The 22,008-nt window shown below is 34.3% G+C and overlaps 1 protein-coding gene across 2 annotated transcripts in view; it reads right to left on the reverse strand.

The window, feature by feature from the left end:
* The window catches only part of Uif (sushi, von Willebrand factor type A, EGF and pentraxin domain-containing protein uif), a 96,902-nt gene that overhangs the window by 34,713 nt on the left and 40,181 nt on the right, over positions 1-22,008 (reverse strand). For both annotated transcript variants that reach the window (XM_078177015.1, XM_078177014.1), the window contains exons 3-4: positions 14,095-14,128; positions 235-316 (exon numbers count right to left, since the gene is read on the reverse strand). In XM_078177015.1, coding sequence (XP_078033141.1) covers positions 235-316; positions 14,095-14,128 — 116 coding nt within the window. The remainder of the gene's footprint in view (positions 1-234; positions 317-14,094; positions 14,129-22,008) is intronic.

Below are 22,008 nucleotides of genomic sequence, written 5' to 3' on the forward strand. Positions count from 1 at the left end.
ATAATTTTATTGGACACACGCTAAAATTTTATTCACGGAATTCAATATCTTTAACCACTTGTACCACTAACAAAGTTGTAATTGCGCAGTTTATAATACATTTCACGTTTGCGATCGAAGGATGATAGAAAGTGTTCGTAAAAACGGTGCCTATTTGTAGACACATCCAGCGATGCGAGACACTGAAGCACACAGACTTTATTCTTAATTACTATAGACGATTGGACCACTTACCTTCTGCATAGCTCCGCCGCTTTTTCCCAAGAGTGCCTGATGTTGAAGAATTTGTAACAGTGTATGCCCCTCAGTTCCCAACCTGTTCAACAGAGAATCGCCTCGTTTAGTTTCAATTGTGTGCCAACAGTGTAGTATATAAAATAGAGCGGCTCATTAGTGAACCGACGAGGCAGATCATTCCATTAAACGAAATTGAATATTCTCTTTTAAGAAATTTTTCTTTCGAAAATGCAGAAAGTGAACTTTTTCATCTAATCGACCAAGGTATACTTTCCTTATAAAGTAACCTAGGACGGTGGCAAAAAATCGTAGATCTACTTTTGACACCTCATTGTAAAGACGAAACTTCCCTCTATAAGATCGCGTTGACAGAAATACGGAAAACAGTTATATTAAGGTTATATTATAAACTTCCCTCTGTAAGATCGCATTGGCAGAAATACGGAAAACAGTTATGTCAATCTCATAGAGTCACTTGAAGATACGAGTTTCTAAAAACTATAGAGTTTCGCAACTATAGATTTTAACTCGGTTTCGTAAAACATTAAGAGTTATCGGAAAAAAAAACTATATTAAAGGGTGTCAAAATTGACACTTTTCCCTTAAAAAAGGACACAGGTAGACTCTTATAAGAATTTTATATACGAAGTTACAGAAGCTCAAAGATCGTCCATTTTGAAGTTGCAATTTTATGGAGGAGTATATTTGGAAAACGCGTTTAACCACCTGCACTATAATTTGTTTTATAGCTGTGTTAATTGACACTATCTTATTGTCAATAATTCCTCTAAAAAAACGATCTACATTTATTCTTAGATTTTAATAATAGGTTAAATAATTTAATAAAAGTGGAAATTATTAACAAAATTGATAGTTAAAAGTGTGATGAAATTTTATGAAAATTAGTCATAAAAATTGTGTTGATATTTTATGAAAACTAGTAATTAAAATTGTGATGAAATCTTATGAAAATTAATAATTAAAATTGTGATGAAATCTTATGAAAATTAGTAATTAAAATTGTGATGTAACTTTATGAAAATTAATATTTAAAATTCTGATGTAATTGTGATCAAAAGAATTCAATATCTCTAATTGAACAATATTGCTTCTAACTACAAGTTACACTATTGTCTTGTCACATTAACCAAGGGGGGTGGAAGAGGCACAATAATTGTCCCATTCACACTATAATCACTAAAAATCTAAACGTACAAAAGGGTATCTAAAGTTTCTTCTTGAAGATCCACGAATCTTCCGTGACGGTTTCCCCATGGGGAACCAGTTTACGTGCGGTCGGAGATCAATTCGCGACGGACGAAGCCTTCGAGGTGGCAGGAAACGCGGTTAACCGGTGACCTGTACAGACAGTGACGGACAGAACGACCTCGATCGTTTTTAGTGCGACGCACCGTATGCGAGTCAAAGGTAGGTCGGTGGGTAAACGGGTAACATTGTAAAAGAGAATCCGCCGCCGAGTGAAACGTCCTCGCGTGCTCGCTTTGTTGACCGTTCGAATTGAGAAGTCACGGACAGGTTCCCGGTGCAAATAGAATTTTTGCATTCCGAACCGAGAACTTTCTGCGACCTTTCCCCACGAGAGCGTATCCGGACAATCCATGGAACGAAAGTGTTGATTCGCTTTTCAATTGGCTGAATATTTTTGGTGTCGCTTGCATGTCACACCTATAGCTAGGTGCTCGTGTCTATTCGATCGAAACGGAGGACAGAGTTTATTCGATCAAATTGGAAACTGGAGCTTGTTTTAATAAAATCGTTGGAAGATAAAGTTTGTTAAATAATATTGTTAGGTAGAACTTAAAGAAGTAGATGGATAGTTTTTGTTCAGACGTTTTTAAGAATCGTTCTTTACTAGCGTCAATGAGTATATCTCTCAGAGTTTTGGGGTATATTTATTACTATGTAGTACTTATTACATTAGCAAAATTCTGTTTAGTTTGTAGTACTATTTATATTTTATTATATCTAGTTTACTATATTATTAGATTTAGTTTGTTCTAATATTATATTTTATTATATCTGCTTTACTACGTTGTCATATTCTATTACATTTCATTTATTATATTAGTACATTTTGCTACATTGAATTTATTTCACCATATTTAGCTTATTATAATATTACATTATATTATATTTAATTTACTATATCAATTTTAGGAAAATTGATCTCAGACTTTATGATTTTTTGCTGCATAGGAAGTTATTTCTGACTCGATTTAGTAATTACATTGTCCATCCTATATTTCAATTGAACGCTACAGTTTATCCATTAAAATCGGAATCCCAAGGCCAAAATATTAACCATAATTGAACAAAATTTTCTTTAGGTAATGTTTAATACATAAAAATTAACGAATTAAATTTTAGTCTACATTAACAAGTATATTATATTAATTTATACCTGAGATGTTAATTTATACTTAAATCAAACTAGATTAATAAATAAATTGGATTCTTTAATGCAGCTAGATATTTATAGAAAATTGATATATGTATATGAGATCGAACGGTATAGGTGGAAGATGTATTCGCAAATTCGTAAGATTCCTTGAAAAAAAATGGGGGCGCAGGTAGCGCCAAAGTGATACACGGATGTCTGGGAAACAGGTATCTCAGTCTGGCTACCGAGAAATCAATTGGTGTCATGAGAGATCGCAGACTATCCTACTTGTTGCGCGACTCCTTGAGAGGATGACTCCTCGGAAATCAAAAGTGCCGCGGATAACCGTGATTCTTTTTGCGGAAGCTTGGCTATCTTGCTATTTATGCGGTGAGTAGGTTGCCGTGAGTCACTAACTCCTCTTCGTAGACATTCTTGGACACATTGTTTCCGGATGTCCCAGTGAGTCTAAAATTAATTTGCGCGGTATGCAACGAATACGCATAGATCCGCGGTTAATATTCACGGATTCGTGGAAGGACAAACAACGGATAATCAACGCAGCGTGGAAGGAGTTCTAGTGCAACGGGTTAAAGACTTTGCTATCAACAAAATCATACATAAAAGAACCATTTTTAGAAAATTGTATACAAATTTCATTTCCCTGTTTTATATTAGAATAATATACAGTGGGCCGCATTAATATTCGGACACCATCGTACTTGAGACATTTTTACTCCGTATCTTTACTGTTTGTTGAGTTAATTAATTTATAGGTTTTTAATAAGTCAAAACACTTACTTTAGATTCTACAAACATAAATTTTATAATATCTCTCTTATACGAACAATATTTTAAGTGAAAGTAATTCTATGAGATAGTGCTTACATCATATGTTTACAAACATTGCCATCAAGCAAAGTATTCACCTTAACAGGGCACTTAAACTAAATACAAAGCGTATGGAATGTCCGAATATTAATGCGGCCCACTGTTGGTATATTTTTAAATTATGGCGCACAAGATATGTCACTCATATCTATGTCAATACGTCAGTCTACTAAAAACGTAAATAAGAAGAAACGCCTTCGTTATTTTTTAGTTTATGGTGGAGATGTCTCTTCTTGTTTACGTTCTTAATAGACTGACGATGTTTGAACAGAATCTCGTCATCTGATGACTGATCTTCTGTTAACGAAACACCGTGATTCGTTATATGGATCCGAAGTAATATTGTCTTCGATTTAAATCAAATTTTACAATGCAAAGATTCCTCGGAGTATCCAAACGTCGAATTAAAGCGATATTTGTCCTGTGTGCTAGATTCCAACATTCCACCATCGAATTTCCAACCATTAATCCTTCGAAAGCTGATTAGAATGAGAAAGTATTGCAGGAGAAATATCTATTTTCTCCATTATTCTTGTAACTTTATATTACATTTATACTACAGGAATGTTGTTAGATGGAAATAAAATATTGTTAGACTAGTAAATATATTAATATCGATACCTAATAAATTTACATTAAATACTTTTCATTTTTATATTAATATCTAGGAAAACAAAGTAAACGAAATGGAAGAACAAAAAATTTTCTGATTAAAAAATAAGCAATTTCTTTGATGAAGAACTAATCAAACAGCAAGAATAACGTATTTTTCATTAAAAAGTAAGAGAAATGCTAGCGTCGAGCAATACAAAAATTAAATATTCGTTTAATTTGAACATGTTTCGCGTTTCTTCGTACGCATCGTAGGTACACTCAGGTGAATTAATATACGATTACTCAATGACTCCTCGATGCAATTTCAGTTGGCCTCACCGAGAGAGAGACTTCGGCGGCCTTCCTTTCTTTTTAAAGGTCAAACGGCCATGTTGGTACCACGCACGCTGTTTGTCTCGCTTTTATTAGCATTTTCTCGTTCGAGAACACAGAATATTCCTTGCCGGCGCTGACGCGACCGACGGCTTCCAATATCGTCGCTCGCTCAAAATTAGAAAATCGTGGATAGTTATATTCACAAAGAGATGAAAGTACTTCGTCGTTTCGCTAGCTGGTTCCGTATATCGATGGATACAATGAATAATTTATTGAACGGGAAAAAACGAGCTATTTTGTTTCACATTGAACCCTTTATCGAACACGTTATCGTTAAGTAATTCAATTCATGTATGGCTCTGTATAATCAATTGGTGTTCTTCAACATATAAAATTAATTTAATGTTTTGTCAACATAACATCATGCGATGGAGGAATATATATATATATACTTTCATGACATTATGCTATACATAATCATAACAGGCAGTAGTAATAAATGCAAGCTACTTGCCGCGTACATTAATTAACAATGTAAAGAACGAAGAGAAGATAAACATGCAGCTGTTGTAAAATAAAAGTAAAATGAATAGAAAATAAGTGAAAAACAAACAAAATGAATATAATATAATATAATGAATGAAGAAATATTTATGCAAAGACAGGCTTCTTCTACATTGATTGTCTAATCTTCGTTTTACATTCGATTTCAACTTCTTGAATATTGGTAATGGGAGAAAACATATTCAATGCACGAGAATGTATGTATACCTCCAAGATAAATAATGTTGCAATTAGAACTGTAATTAGAGATTGCAGTCTAAACAAGCAGTCGATTAATAAACTTTTAAGAAATAGCTTCGCCAGAAAATCCTTTAGGTATGAAAACTAATGTGATAAGTCGTAGTTTCGCGCAACAAAATGCAAATAATAAATAGCTTCGACTCAAGCAATAATTTAGCGCTTAGGACATTCGCGTATGTCGAAAATATAAGACGGCAACCGGTTTTCGTAAGTAAAGTTTATTTGATAAACATGCGCTTTCGCAAGGCCCGCGGAAAGTTGTAGTTTCTGGAATTTATGAAATTGCAAAACTGATTAAGAAAATTCGGTAAAACTGCGCCGAGGTATAGTAACTCTTTTAATATGGAATAACTGTTTCAAAACGGGATCAAGAGATTTGAATATATTTTTAGATGATAGGGGGACTACTTTGCTATTTTGCTATTGCTTAAAGTGACAAAAGAATATTAAAAACTCTCGTTTCATAACTTTTTCAGCTGAGCTTAGAATTCAGATTCAAAAAATAAATATATTTGTATATTATAACTAAATATATTTACTTTTTGCTTAACTTTATTATATACTATAATATCGTGTATTATAGACATTATATTATAATATTATATATACATATATATAAATAAATGATGGACAATTTGGGAAACCTGATTATTCGAGCCACGATTTCTTAGCATTCCATCCATATTTACTGAAGATGCAATTATAATGAAAAAAATATTAAACAAAGTCACAAAAGAACTTATACAATTAGAAAACCGATAAAGTAAGAAATAACTTAAAAATATGCTTCTATATATTTCAACTCAACTATTTCCAAAATATTAAAAGAAAATATCTTCAAAATCATGAAAATAAACAGTATCATAAGAAATTGAAGAAATAAAGTATATTTTACCAAAAAGAAACTTTGCCTACAACGGTACATATAAATATGTATGAAATAAAAACAATTATACCAATTGGAATAATATTGTTTAGAACGACTGTGTCATTCATTTTGGAATTAAAGTAGCCATAAATGATAAATATTAAATTAATAAGAATCGTCGTGCTCGAAAATGGCTGGACAAGTTTTCGAGCAGCACGAACCAAACTTTTGAACGGTACTGTGTAAGTACATTTACATGCATACGTATGTACAGGCGTTTCGCTGGAACGGGATTCCAAAAAGTGGAGCACACGGAACGTTCTCGCGACGGATCCTCCGTTGCGTCGCGTCTCGGATCCTGTCCGGCTGTTTGCATTGGATTTTAACACGTTGAGTGTCACGTCAGTCATCGGTGACTGACACTGAACTCTCCGTTCAGGCCGCGTCAGTCGCTGGTCACTGACAGTGTAAAATATGATATAAAACTGAAAAAAGTTACATTGTTTTAAGTTGTTACCTAAAATTTATTTAAAGTCCTCTTAATTTTTATTCAATACTGGATTCTATAACTAATGCATTTTTTCAGAAAATTTTAATGGATTCAATGCATCGAGTAAATTCTAATTTGCAAGTACATAGTGCGTTTCGCATTGCTGTACCACGATACCAGCATGCGTGGCCTGGCGGGGATTTCCTTATGTAATCGCTTGGCACTCAACGTGTTAACGCTACGTTTAACCCCTTGTACATTAATGAGTCTAACTCGCGATGGAGATTTCTAGTGGTAAGCTGCTAGGGTACGAATGTTCATCCGTTCCTTAACTTTAACCGTTGGTCGCCGCGTCACCCATGTCTGGGTGACAGGGCTTCCACAGAAGCACACCTGTCGCCCAAATATGAGCGACGCTCTTTTTGTTCAAGTTAAATGGGATTTTATTCATTTTGCTTATTTATTTAATTGATAAAAATCTTATTTGTAGCACGGGTATTTAACTCTACGAGCGCTGAGTTGCGCGATATTAAGCGCTTGCCAGGCCGATTTAAATTTTATTGCAAAATATGTTGATTGTCGTTGAAGTGATTCGAATAGTGACTGGAGAAGCAACAAAACCATTTATTTTATTAAACGATAATAAAGACATTAAATGAATCAAAGAGTATAACAGCATCATCTTCAACTTGTTAATGAATCAAAAATTTTCGAGCAATTATTAAATAACTCTCATTAAAAACTCTTATTCTTCACAAAAATTTCATACCACTTAAATTAACCCTTTGCACTCCGAGGCACCGCTAGAATTTTTTTTCTGGCTCACGAGAATCAATTCCGTGCGCATAAAAATGCACTTTAAACTATTATAAGCCAGGAAAATTATTTCAGAATTTGCAGTTAAAATGGCTTCAAGTGCAACGGGTTAAATCAAAAATCAAATTATCCATCTTATCCGAGCGAATAACTCGAACGAAAAATTACTAAAATAAATTGTTTTCAAATAATTTACTCGAATCGATGCCAAAATAAACAGACACATTTATCACCGCATTATCTGTAAAATCAAGTTAATAAAGTACCAGAAATAATCGTATTATTCCAAGAAATTATTATCCTATGTCGACTGAAACGCGCTCAGGTCCTGTTCGGTGGTTGCACCGTCAGCGAACTATCTACCATCTAAACCGCGCGAAGCTCCTCTCAGCCAACTAGAGCCGCTAATTAGCTCCCATTCACAACGAGACTCCGCCATTTCGCGTGCGCCGTCTTAATGGCAACTCGCGCAAACATTTGCCCGCCCTGTTGCACGCCGGCCAATGTTTCCCCGAGCAAGGTGGATAACCGTGACGCGAATTCGCCAGGTGTATTTTTAGGATCCGTTCCTGTGGGACGTCGTGGACGCGCCACGACGACCGACGAGAACACGCGGGAGAAGGATTCACGGTTTAGGAATGCCGTCTCGTTTCTTGGCCTTCCTCTCCGTCCTGTTGCGCCCGTTTGCAACCTACCTGCGTGATCTCTTGGCATCGGTATGCCATTATTGTGCAGCAGGTCGAGACTTTTTGGGGCCGCGCTCCTCGCTCCTGCCGGTGGTAGGTCCCCGTTACAAAGGGTCCGCACGGGGGTGGAGATAGATCCGGGATAAATGCAACCCTAGATCCTCGGCGGCTAATAGACAGCCGGGACAAATGGATTTCGCACTCGCTGGCTACTTTCTATTACGTCGGCGACTTAACACTTTATCGACCGGTCATCCGGTCGTAAAAATTTTCGTTTCTAGTTTGATTTTATTTAGCTTATTAATTGCGGAAGGTATTTAATATTAAAGTGTTAAGCGATTGCGGATTTTGAATTGGAAGGAAAATTGAAAATTTTTTTCTTAAAGATATAACTTTATTGAATTAGGCAAATCAATTTTGACAGGACATTTTTTTCACGGCTTCATCTCCGTGTATCGTGCATAATTTCTCGTGTGCTCGCTTTTCGGAAATAATATAATCAAATATGTCTGAAATGGAAGTCTTGTTCTTTCATTTTTAAACTGAGATCAAAACGAAGCTAAATAACTAATCGATGCAATGTTTTTAGTAAATTGAAGATGGAAGTTTAAACAACAAGAAAACAATGCAGGTTAGGTGCTTTGTACACGTTGACAAAAAAAATGTACTAAGACAGTTTATTGATTAAATTTGCAATCGCTTAGTTGCTAACTTAATAAATCGTTTGGTTGATTTAAGCAAATCGTTGAATTTGAAGTAAACTGTTCAATTTTAAGTAAACTGTTAAATTTCAAGTGAATTGTTACGTTTTAGGTAAATCGTTAAATTATAACTAAACCGTTGAATTGCAAATAAATCGTTAAATATCAAGTAAGCCGTTAAATTTATTTCGAATATTATATTATATCTAATATTATATCATGTCGAATATTATATGATACCTAATATTATATAATTACTATATATCTAAATGATTATCTTTTAATGTAATCGTGTAAAATACGTAACTGAAAGCACGAAATCTTCTATTTATTTATTATCATCAAACTTCACACAGCAATGTGAAATGATCTTACATACTCTAGTGAAGAAGGGTTAAATATTTACGTCAAGAGAACGGAATTATATTCAGACTTAATAAAATGGAATAACATTTATTTCCCGGCTTGAAAACACTAGAAAACGGCTCATTTCGAGCGAGTTGTTCGACGGAGATTTGGAAATGAGTATTCGATTATACAGGCTGTTCACGAGAAAACTTGTCAGCGTTCTTCTTACTAGTAATAAGTGAATACTACAAATCTTCAAAGTCTTGAAACACTTGTTCTTTTCTTTTAACACATTATATTCGTCTGTATGCGATAGAAGTGATTTGCAATAGTGATATGTGTCAGATGTTTTCAAACATTGATGGATGTTTGTTAAAGTTTTCATTAGAAAAATAGAAACGTTTTCAAATCGAATGCTAAGATTTCAAGAAAATATGTAGAAATAGACGTAGAAATTGAAAAATAAAAGTTGAAAGTAAATAGAAATTTTTTTGTGTCCTTGTCAAAGAATACGTTGCCATAATAATAACAATTATAATATTTATTATAGTTAAATAGTTGTTTGAACAAATAAATTTGAAGTTAAGAATTTACAATTATCAATTGTTATAAATGAATGATTTCCCGAGCTGCACGAAGACGATCAAATTGCCAGAGAAAAAACTTGGAATCCAGAAAAATTAACAACCATTGACTAACACTGATTTTCTAATATATATTTTAATTTTGTTCTTTATGAAGAACACTATAGAAATCTTTATTTTTTATTTCTATATATGTATACATAGAAATCACGCTTGCACGCAGCGTGGAAACGCTTCGGGGATTTTAACGCGCGGCGAGGTATTCAGGAGATTTCAACGCGTGTGAAGTACCGTTCGGGGAATCCGATGCTTTTTAATGTACCGCTTCGGGCATTTTATTGTTTATACCGGGTGTGCTGAATGTTTGACTTCGAACACCGGAGCACGCTGTGTCCAACCATGTCCCAAAAATAGGAAAAATTTATGGAAACATTTTAATTTTCTCCCGTAAATTAACCGTTTGCAGTGGTATATCTACTCTCAGTTATCAAAGCTATTTATTTATTTCTCTATTATATCTTCTATCTTTAGGCAAAATTAAAACATATTATTGTGCTATATATATCTTAACTTTAAGAACGAATAAATGAATTTTTTTTCCTTGCTAATATTCCGTTGGCTAACAAATACAGTAATTGATTGTTTAAGCACAGGTGTTAGACAATTACTAGAAAAGAATTATTTTATCGTTAAAATCGAATAATACAAATTATTATCATTGATAAATAATGTAAGAAAAAGCTAAAGAAACTGAAGGAAAACAACACTATAAATAAAAACTACAGAAATACTACAAGAATTCAAAATTTATGTAAAATACAAAAGAAATGTAAAAATCATTAATTATTAGTAGATACTTGAAATTATAGTTATTGACTGGATATTGCATAATGATTGACAGGTTATGTGAGAGTGATTCACCTTTCTATTAAGAGACTTGTAAAGGCACTCCATAATCATTTCTCGCGTGCAAGATAATTGATTTACCAATAAAAACGTAAATCTATAGTGAACAACGGTATGTTTGATGGTAACAGTACTTACAGTTAACAATAACATGTGATCATGTTAATTTAAACAATAATGTTGATTTAAGAACTTCATGTAGAGCACAACAATTGCCACATGTTCCCTATAACCGACACCTAACACATTAAATCGCGCAACGTTCGCTCGATCTACTTATAATATTCTCTAAAATCATGTTCGCGCATGTTTTGCAATCGTGCGGCGCTTCGCAATCATCGGAACAAGCAAACCGCGCTGCGACATTTTTCCAAACGACGGCCGTCGTTTGTATCTCGCACGGTGCTCATTAGAGCTCACGAGTCGCTTTCAATAACACCGTTCCGCAAGCGGCAGGCGTCGATACGGTGAATTAAACGGGTTTACAATGTCATTATGCTTTTTGTGTCTCGGCTGGCAAGACCTTCGAAGATTAAAAGCCAAACAAAACGCCTCAAGGCCTGCGCGACCGACGAATATAACCTACGCTAAGATAAAGCTGTATTCGTCCACCGGTGGAAAAAGAATGGAACATTCTCCTGCCACGATTCCGCAATCGGTGTCTCTCTCTCTCTCTCTCTCTCTCCCTCCCTCTCTTTACCATTATCTCTCTTTTTCTATCTCTCTCGAGAAAGAAAGATCCCCGCCGATTGAATTCGAATTGTCTCGAATGCAAAACACAGTTAACACTTTATGGACCGGTCATCCGGCCGTAAAAATTTTCGTTTCTATTTTGATTTTATTTATCTTATTAATCCTGAAAGGTATTTAATATTTAAAAATTTATATAACATGATTCAAGCTAGTAATACAGTTTAACACATTTATCTCAATGATAAATAACAAATTAAGGGTTACTATGGCAACCGATTCACAGGCTACCGATCGGGCGGAAAAGCCGATTTATACGTTACCGGTCGATAAAGTGTTAACACATATTCATCCATTAATTTTCTGCACCGCTATTCCAAAATATCGGCATTTCTTGACACTATCTATAGAAATGATATAGTCTGTATAAAAAACAACGTAACATGTTAAAAATCATAAATATCCCAGTGAAATTATCGCAAATGATATAAAACGAATTTTTTATTTCTATTTTGCTTTCTGGAGTTAAAACGAAATTAAATCCACAAAAATGTTGAAACCAATTACCTAAAACATAAAGTTATTATTCTCTTTTCTATTAGATGAAGTAAATTACTCTCGAATCTTTAATTTTATAAATAATTAATATTTCTTCAGCGAATGGTACTGTTTGAAACATGTCCCAGTATGAATTTAACGCATTTATGTTTACGTAAATCATAATTAACGATAATACAAGTGAAATAAATATTCGAACACCCGAGCGCTTAAACTTTGAATAAAATTCTCCTATAAGCAATACCGAATACTATGTTTTTACTTTGTTTCTGTTTAGGTTTGCACCGTTATGCGACGTAAACGAAGCTGAGATCAATTTTTTATTGGAATTATCTCTGTTTGGTAAAAATTAGAATGTAATTTATTTAGAATTAAAAGAACAGGAATCAATTATTTTCTGTAACATACAAACGACGAGGTTTGGTTGTATGGCTATCGGTGATTGTTTGCGAGATGACGAATCAGTTCTTTTTTTGGAATTATCTCTGTTTGGTAAAAATTAGAATTTAATTTATTTAGAATTAAAAGATTATGAATCTATTATTTTCTGTAATATATTGGGTTGGCAATTAAGTGATTGCGGATTTTGTTAATAGATGGTCTTAGCAAATTCTTTTGTTTTATCAACGTATTCAAAGTAATTAAGTTATATTGTTTTCTTATTGTCTGGACTTTCATCTTCAATTTAGTAAAAAAAATTGTATCGATTAGTTATTTAGTTTCGTTTTTATCACTGTCTAAAGATGGAAGGACAAGAAGCTCATTTTAGAGATATTTTATTGTATTATTTCCAAAAAGACATGATCAAAGCACCTGATCTATATTGTTTTCTTGCTGTTTGGACTTCCACCTTTAATTTAGTAAGAAAATTGCACCGATTAATTATTTAGTTTCGTTTTTATTACAATTTGAAGATGGAAGAGCAAGGCGCGCGTTTCAGACATATTTTATTACATTATGTCCAAGAAAACAAGCATCGCGAACACGATTTTTATGTTATATACAGTATATTAAAATGAAGCCTTGAAAGAAAGGCAGTGTCAAAATTGATTTGTCTAATTGAATAAACTTATATTTTTAAGCAAAAGAATTGAATTTCTCTTTTTATTTTAAATCCGCAATTACTTACTTAGTTGCCAACCCAATAGAAATTACGAATTTTCGTCGTTTGGCTATTAGTGATTGTTTGCGAAACGACGAATCCTCATCATACGGACAAATATGCGTTAAGAATCGAGGAGCTTCGTACCGAATACGCGCAACCTACTTAATTGCGCTGGCCGTAACGAGGAAAAGTGGAGCATCGTTACGAATCGCCGAACTCTTATCCGCATTGTCCCTCGCGTGATTTATTTGCCGTACGTGCCTCGCCTTGCAACTTCTATGGAACGATAATGCGAACGCGTTCTCTTCGTAATTACGGTTTATGATCGCGGGGCCAGTTACTGTGCGGTGGTCAGTCGATGCGCTTTTGTTTTATTTTCGAGCATGAGCCACGTCAAATATCATATATAACACAATAAATCAACCTTATACAACAAATATCGTCTATTGATATCGCATTAAAAAAGAGGAAGAAACTTATGGGACATCCTAATATATATAATAATACGTTTTGATGTCGATTCAACGAAGAACGGATTTAACAAGATTCTAAAAAGTTTTAAGAAGCTTTAAGAAATGTTTAATCTAATATATCAATAAAAATCGACAGAGAACCTTCAAACATAAAAAATAGCTGTCATTGACAATGACAATCATAGTTATCATTAACTACAGGTGGCACTTGTACACACCGTCATTTCGATGTCGCATATATGTGACGCTCGTACCCGCAGGTCGTCGAGTGGATGTCGTATATATGCGGCGCTCGACGCGGAAGGATTAATTACGAAGAGCTCGAGATCATTAATTTTTCAGGAAGAAAATAGATTTCGGAAAGACTGTGGGGAGAATTGTGTTCGTTCTATACCGACGGAGCGACTGCTCCAACATTTCAGAAGCCGAAACAGGCCGAACCCGACTGAAAGCCTGACCTCGGTCCACATGTTCGCCAGTCTACCTGGCCCAGGTACAGGACCACCTCGGGTTGTAACCTTCCCAAGGCAGCCGAAGGTTCATTCGAGTTGTTACCTGGCATCGTGTTTCTATAGAAAATCAGACAGATTTTTTGACGTTACTCACCGTTCGGGCAGGTGAAGACATTTGTGGCAGGAACCTATAACAAAGAGAGAAAGCATTCCATTGAAAACGGATCACAATGTGACGGACTTTGAGAGCTTTAGCCGCTCGGGATACTTTGGCAGAATTTATTGCTGGCTCGCTGCAATAAATCTTGTAATTCTTTTTTTACGTTCGAGTTGTGTCTAACAGTTGGAAAGTGGACGGTCGGAAAATAGTGTCAAGTAAAATTTGACTCGAACTAAATTGGTATATAATTATATTCTATCGTATTTAGATTATTTATGTTATTTTATTGTATTATTTGTGTTTCATGTATAAAGTAAAATTATATTTTATTGTATTAATTGTGTTTAACACATAATTATATCAATTATAAGTATTGCAAGTATTATAAAATAAATTAATACAATGTAATATTATATATTAATATTATGTTATTGTATATTAATTTATTTTATAATAGATATAATTTTATTCTAAATATAAATAATATAATAAAATAATACAATATAATATAATATAATTTTAAACTAATTTAGTTACTAGTTACTGTGATTCAATTACTGTATTCAGTTTTAGGTAAATAATACTACAATTATTAATTACAAGTATTAAACAATTTAACATAATTTATTATGCAAGCAAAATAAAACTGTAACGTTACATAACGGAAAGTCCATAAACACTTTCTTGAGGTATTTTCCATTAAATCTAGAGTGTAGAATCGATCTAATACAGTTGTAATATTTACTTCATTTTACACCTTGTACAGAAAATTGTAGGACAACCTGTACTTTCCAATGCTTACGATATTATTAAAAAAAAGAAAAGAAAGTCACGTGTAACATAAATATCAACATTTCACAGACGAAGAAAGTAAGGTTAGGTGTAATACGAGGTTTGCATTGAGGGGGCTCATTAATCAACGGAAGCATCGAGAAAAACAATCCAGTTATGTTGCACAGTTATAGAAACAAGATGTACATTTCTTTCGCGTGAGATTATTTTATTACGAATTAAGAACTTGGCATAAACATTAACCGGGGGTGTGAAAGTACGTTTCGCGAGAATGTAGTTTACAATGAGAGAACAAGAAGATGAATAATTAATCATGGTAATTATAATGAATCTTAACCGTTGAGAGTTGTTATTTTCCATTAGTTAAATATTCATAGTTTATAATTACTTGAATTATATTATTATAAATCCATTATGTTCCAGTTACTGAATTACTGTAAATAAAGAAATATATCTCTGTAGTTTGTTATATTACAGCTTAACTACAATTTAGACGAATTTTACGAATAAAGTGGCTTATTTATTTATTTTGGAAAATACTGTTCTTGTATATTTTTCATTTTCATTCGCAAGGTATTTCTTAACTTTCTTCAGTGAAATTTTTGATTCGTACATGAAAATTACGTATCAAATATTACATAAAAAATTCAATATCTCTGAGAACATTCTTTGTAAATATAAATAAAACAATTGTGAAATAATTACAGTATAGTATAGTAACGAAACTGGAATATAGGGATACATACTTATAGGCATAACGAGAGATGAGAAGGCATAACGATCAACGCACTTACCCTAGAAATATTATTTTAAGATATCGATACTATTCCCTAAAATAACACTTATAATAAACAATAAAATAGGCCAGAGAAAGTAACACAATTTACAAATACAAGCACGATTAAAATTTTAATTTCAACTCTAGACCTGTTCGAAACCTCTGCGTTTCCTCTATCTGGTTTAGCAAACCAGGAAGAGCTTTACTATACTTAGCGACCATAATTTCCCTGCAGGCGCACGAACTTTCTCCCAAAAATCGGGGATCTTTCCGCAAAGAAACTGGAATCGGGAGAATTTTCTATTAGAAAATGAGCTCGGCCGGTTCGCGACTCGCATAAATATAAATCGCTCGGTCCGTGCTACTTGCCACTCCATCCCAAGCATAATTAGGCGAGTTCACGAGACCTGTTTCGCGGCTGAGACCGCGCGCACGGCTCGCTCGCGTGCGCCGATTCGCGGCACAGATTTCTCCCCTAAATAGCCGGCGATTTCTACGCGAGTGCGCGAGTCCGCGGGCAATTAGCCCGGCCAAGCAATTAGTCGGTGACGAAACGTCGAAATCCAGCCCGGTGCCATAATCGCGTGGGAAACGGGATGAGAGGCCCGGAAGGATCGCGGGAAACCGCGGTGTTATTATTACGTAAAACAAGGAGAATCAGATACGCCGTGTGTGACAGAGGAACTGCTAAAACGAGAAGAAAGTGGGTGCAGGGTTTTTTATTTTGGGAACTAAAGAAGGCTGTTGCGGAGAGGGGTTGATCCGAAGAAGGATCGGAACGGGATTCGAAACGAACTCATTTATCATTTGAACTCATATCCTCGCGAAATTCGAAATAAATAACAAACTGGAATACTTTTGACGAAATCTTCCATGTTGAAACGTAACTCTTTCAGTAGACGATGCGACTGTGAACGAGATTATGTCGAAAACAAAAGCATAACAACAACAGAAAGACAAACGTTCACGTACAAATGAAAATTCGCCATTTCATATATATGAAACTAACCTAATAATATTCAACACAGGCACGATATTTGCATCTTCTCGATATAAATTTGAGAATCAACAAATCCGACGATGTATAAAGTTGATTAGTATATCCAATAAGAATCTTAAGCGGTGCCTCAGTGTCACTATTGGAGAACAAAGAGTTAAAAAATAAACGCCTCAATTGTCAATCTCTCGTAGTGTTCGCGACTTTTCATGGTCTGTCTACGATATTGTAAAACTAACAGCACGGAGAGTCGGTTCCGTGGCCTGTCTGATCGTCGGAGGTCGAACGGAGGCCGACCGGAGGAGACGCATTGTTTATTCCTCCCGGCGGAGAAAGTGAAGAAGGCCGGCAATCTGCCGGCGGATCTCGGTTTTGCGCCCATCTTCGACGGAAAGCGGCTCCGCGCGATTCATACGTGGAAACCTGCGACGGGTTCTCTCGCCTCTCAACTCTCGACTCCTTTTCACCCGTGTTCCTCGGGTACGGGTACCGGAATATCAGTGACATAACGGTGACTGCATTCCTGCGGGAGGTGCGAGTCCCGGCGAACGCTGCCGACACGGCAACGCGAAGCAACGGTGTTCAACAGTGAACGTGTGACAATCGCAAGACACGACAATCGTGTGCTTCGTATCGTTATATGTACTACCCCCAAACATTTTCCGTGGGTCACCGATTCGGCTGACCTCTGTGTCATTCTTGCCAAAATACTGCGTCACCAAAATCGTATTAGGACCTCGAATAAGTTCTCGCTGTTTTCTTCCCAAAATAAAAGCTTTATTTAAAATATAACGTTCAATCTTTATACGGCGCAAAAGACCTTTTCTTTTCTGCCGTTGAAACAGTAGTTCAGACATCAGAAAACGCCGTTCTACGTCTCTCGGCTTCAATTCATACTGCACCTAATGTCCCTGCTTCTGCATTATTCCTAACCCTCTTTGAAACAGTTGACGCATCTATGTACATACTTGTAATATTTTTCCAAACTCTGCTAGCGTCTGACATGGGTCTTTATCAAGCAATGCCTCTAATTCTTCGTCCTTAAACTTTGTTGGCGCACCAGGACGTTCCTTATCCTCAAGATCAAAATCATTATTATTGAAGTGTCAAAACCTGTCTCTGCATGTCGTATTATTCGGCACAAAAGTAGACATCTTCGGAATCAATAAACAAACACGTGGTTGACACTATAGTGAACAATCATACACTGAAATTTGTGGTTATATGCAGCAGTTTCTTGCCGATAAGTCACCTTTAGGTGCTCCAAAATCCGGTGACTTCTGTTGTGCGACGGTATAAAAATGCATTCCTCGCTGCACTCGAGGCTCATTTTTAGCAACACGTAATTCAGCGTGATCTTCACCTCATAATAAAATTCTTTGTAAAACTCCGTTTGTGGCTTGTATTCTGTTTAAAAACTCAAACCGTCCAGCGGGGAAGACTGCGGAGTCTTGAGAGATCCTCTTCCTTCTCCTCGCGGCATAACACTATCAAAACTCGCCGATTTCTTCTATCACATACGATAAAATGTCTTCGATTGTCGCAGAAGTTCATTTTCACTGGCGCTTGCAACTATTGCAACTATTGGTGCATATTTCGACCTCCGACACATCCGATAGGCTACGGGACCGAGTCTCTGTGCTGTTAGTTTTACAATATCGTAGACAGATCATGTGAAACCGCGAACACTATAATATAGGTGATTGAGAATGGAAGCGTTGCTTTTATATCCCTTTGCAGTCGAACGGCGACTCTGGCACCGCTTAAGATTGTTATTCGATGTTCTAATCAACCTTAATACATCGTCGGATTTGTTGATTCTCAAATTTATAACGAGAAGTTGCAAATATCGTGCTTGTTTGTTGAATATTATTAGGTTGGTGCATATATGAAATGTCGAATTTTCTTTTGCACGTGAAGTAGTTGATCGTCTATTTTTCAAAATGCATGTCAAAAGAAATTTTTGTACGGACTAAAACGATTTTTCATAAAAAATAAAACTCTTCCAATAACACAGTAATTTGACAGAAATATATACATTTTGGTTATGCAACACATTTGTCCTAGTCATTCTTATCTACCATTAATATCTAACGTTAACGTAAAAATTGTCATACAATAAATACAAGTCTTCTGTGTAACATATTTATCGATAACAAACGAATGCTAATCAACGTATGTGAAATTATACTGTATATTAACGTGAATGTAAATTGTTGTTTAATCACTGTTTATATCCAATCACTAATACGTTTACTTTATAATTCCTATTTAAAATTTAAGTTCGATCTTTTTGTATTATTTCGGAACATTTTTCTATATTAATTAGTCATATCAATGAAATTAATGTTGAATTTATGTATTTAATACTATGTAATTATAGTGTGGCTTTTTTAAAATATATGAGAAACCGGAATGCGATTCTCATTAACCTCATGCGCACCCATTTCTTCTACAGTCCGTCGAAAAAACATGCGACACGTTTTTGAAAATGTTAAAATATTTAATTTATGTTCAAATATTTTAACAAAGAACTACAAATATTTTTGCGGATAGTATTCATATCAAGATAAAATTGATGATTGTAATTTATTATATAACGAGTATTTGAAATATATATTTTAAAATACGATCCTGGAAATAATCCTGTGGATATTAATTTTATCCTCGTCAGGGTGCGTGAAAGGTAAAACCTTGAATATTATTTCCATGAAATTCCGATCGAGCAACTTCGAGCAGTTATGTCTTGGCAACCGTGTTTCCATTCGAGATATGTACATTGTTAAAAGCAAACACGCGTTATATGTTCTGCGAGAGATAATTTTATTGAGAATTGAGAACTTGGCATAAATGTTAATTGGTGAGTGTGAAAGAGCGTTCCGGGAGGATGTCGCTTGAAATGAGAGAACAAGAAGATTAAATTATTGACTGAGGTGATTGCAATGTGTGTCAAGTGTAGATTCCGTTAGTTAAATAGTTATAGTTCATCGTTATATTAATTTTACATATAATAACATTATTATAATTATGTTTACATATAATAATGATATATTAAATATTAAGCTTATTCTTTAAATTTTTATTTTGTAAGCTGAGATGAAAAAGCTGAAAGAGCGCAATTTTTTATTTTCTTTTTTATCGTTCCAGCTAATAACAGAAATTAAGAGAATATTGCAGTCATCGTATAATAAACTAGTCCTTCCATTATCTAAACTAAAGACAACGTGGCCCAATTATAAATAAGTTATTCCGTCTTAAAAAGCGTTTGAATACTTTCAAAAACAACTTTTTCCTTAGTGAAAATGCAAACCATGACATTATTTACGAGTTATTAACAAAAATCGCTAACTAATGCGGGACGAGATCTACTAACTGTCTCGCGCTAGTTGAGCTCGCCTCTCATTGGTCAGTGTTTCTCGTTAAATAACTCGTTAACGACGCTTCGGAAAACATTTTTGCGAAGGTAAAAGTTGTTCAAAATGATCTCAGGAATTCTTTATACCGCATTTGTAAGTGACTTTTGGATATCCCGTATAAATGTTAACTATTTTATACATATCTATCGACATGAATTAGTTTCTTTATGGTAGCCAAAAGTTGATCGAGTCCCCTAGCTCGTATAGGGGAGAGGGAAGACGAAACGAACTTGTTCCATGGATGTCAATTACAAAATTGATTATCGTACATTGTTACATGCCGGCATTACACAAGGTGTTAATTAAAGCACGCTGTTGTGTAAGTAATGCACACGTCTCGCGCTAACTTAATCTCGTGTGACTGGTGAAAATAATACGGTGAGACCTTCGGCATGGCTACTTCGGCTCAGCTTGCAGTAAAACAAACTCGAATATGTGATATCTAGACTGTGGATCTTTGTCCATTTATGTCAAAAATAAATAGCTGAAATATAACATTACGAATATATAATATTATTCAGAATTATACTTAGTTATCAGCCGTAATGGAAGTATACATTGTTAGCCAATACCTCCGTATTTTATATTTTATACTTTAATATTCTATTCTAAATTAAGCTGTACTTATTGTACTCGTTAATAACAAATATATTATTTATTTATTTATCATTCTATATTTATTAATCTTAGCTAGCGCATAATTCCGACATTTTCAAATACATATTAGTATTGTAGTGTAGTCTAAGGCGAACGGTAGAATATAAGAACAATGTAGTTTTTAAGACCTGTCCTCAGTTCGCGGTATTTTCTGTTAATAATTCAAGAGTCTACAGTTTTCTAATTTAAATAATTATATAATATAATGATAATAATAATTATATTAACAAGTTAACAACAAGCCTTATTATACGCTTATGAAGATTAAAAACGTTTAAATAGCATGTCATCATATTATTCAAAGTAATTACTTTTATAAATAACATTACTAGCATCAAATGTTCTTTAAATTTGCTTAAGTGGTACGATTATGGCAACTATGTCAAGTAGACGTGTCCTCAGTTTGCGGTATTATCTGTTAACAATTCTATAGCCAATAGTTTTCTAGTTTAAATGAACTTATTATTATATTCCTACACTATTTTCAGGAGAATTTTCACAATATTAAATTTGTTTACATTCGATAAACTGTCAAACAATAGAAATCTTTCGTAGTATGTATCAGCATACTCGTTCAATTTCATATGTATGGAATAAAAACAATCGTATCAAATGGAAATATTGTATGTCAAAATATTGCAAACTTGTAAAGGTACAATATATCCAGTTTGAGTACAATATCTTTTTCCTGAATTCCGTTTAATCTTTCACACTTTTTGAATGTATCTTTCATCAATCTGTTCTCCATTATTGTATGTATTCTCAACCCCCAACGAGGAATATTGTTCTATAATATTCTTTCTTTTTCGATTTTCTTTGAAATCATTAGTTACTAATTCTTCTTCACTATCTGAACTAAATAGTCTTGTCGTTTTGTTCTTCCCCATGGATGAAATAATTTCCAAAATTTAATATTAAATTATAAGTTCCTTTTTTAACCGTAAGTATATATATTATATAGATTATTTTAACTGCGTCAATTAAACGTATTGATTATTCAACTAAAGCAATTGTCCAAAAACTGACGTTAACTTATTAAATACTAATAATTTAAAATTACCTTCGTCACTGGCTTCTAACATTATCAGTAATTAATATTTCAATTTAATTATTACGTCTACCGGAAAATTATGTCGGCCAATGTCATTTTATTTGTAACATACAGGGTGTCCCAATTTTTACGGTTCAAACTTAGTCAGTGTCTTTTATGGCTCAAAGTAAAAAAAAATGTTATGTAAACATGGGTCATATAAAGCTTTATTAAGAAG

Source organism: Augochlora pura, chromosome 3, assembly GCF_028453695.1.
Source record: "Augochlora pura isolate Apur16 chromosome 3, APUR_v2.2.1, whole genome shotgun sequence".
In the NCBI taxonomy this organism is placed as follows: Eukaryota; Metazoa; Arthropoda; class Insecta; order Hymenoptera; family Halictidae; genus Augochlora; species Augochlora pura.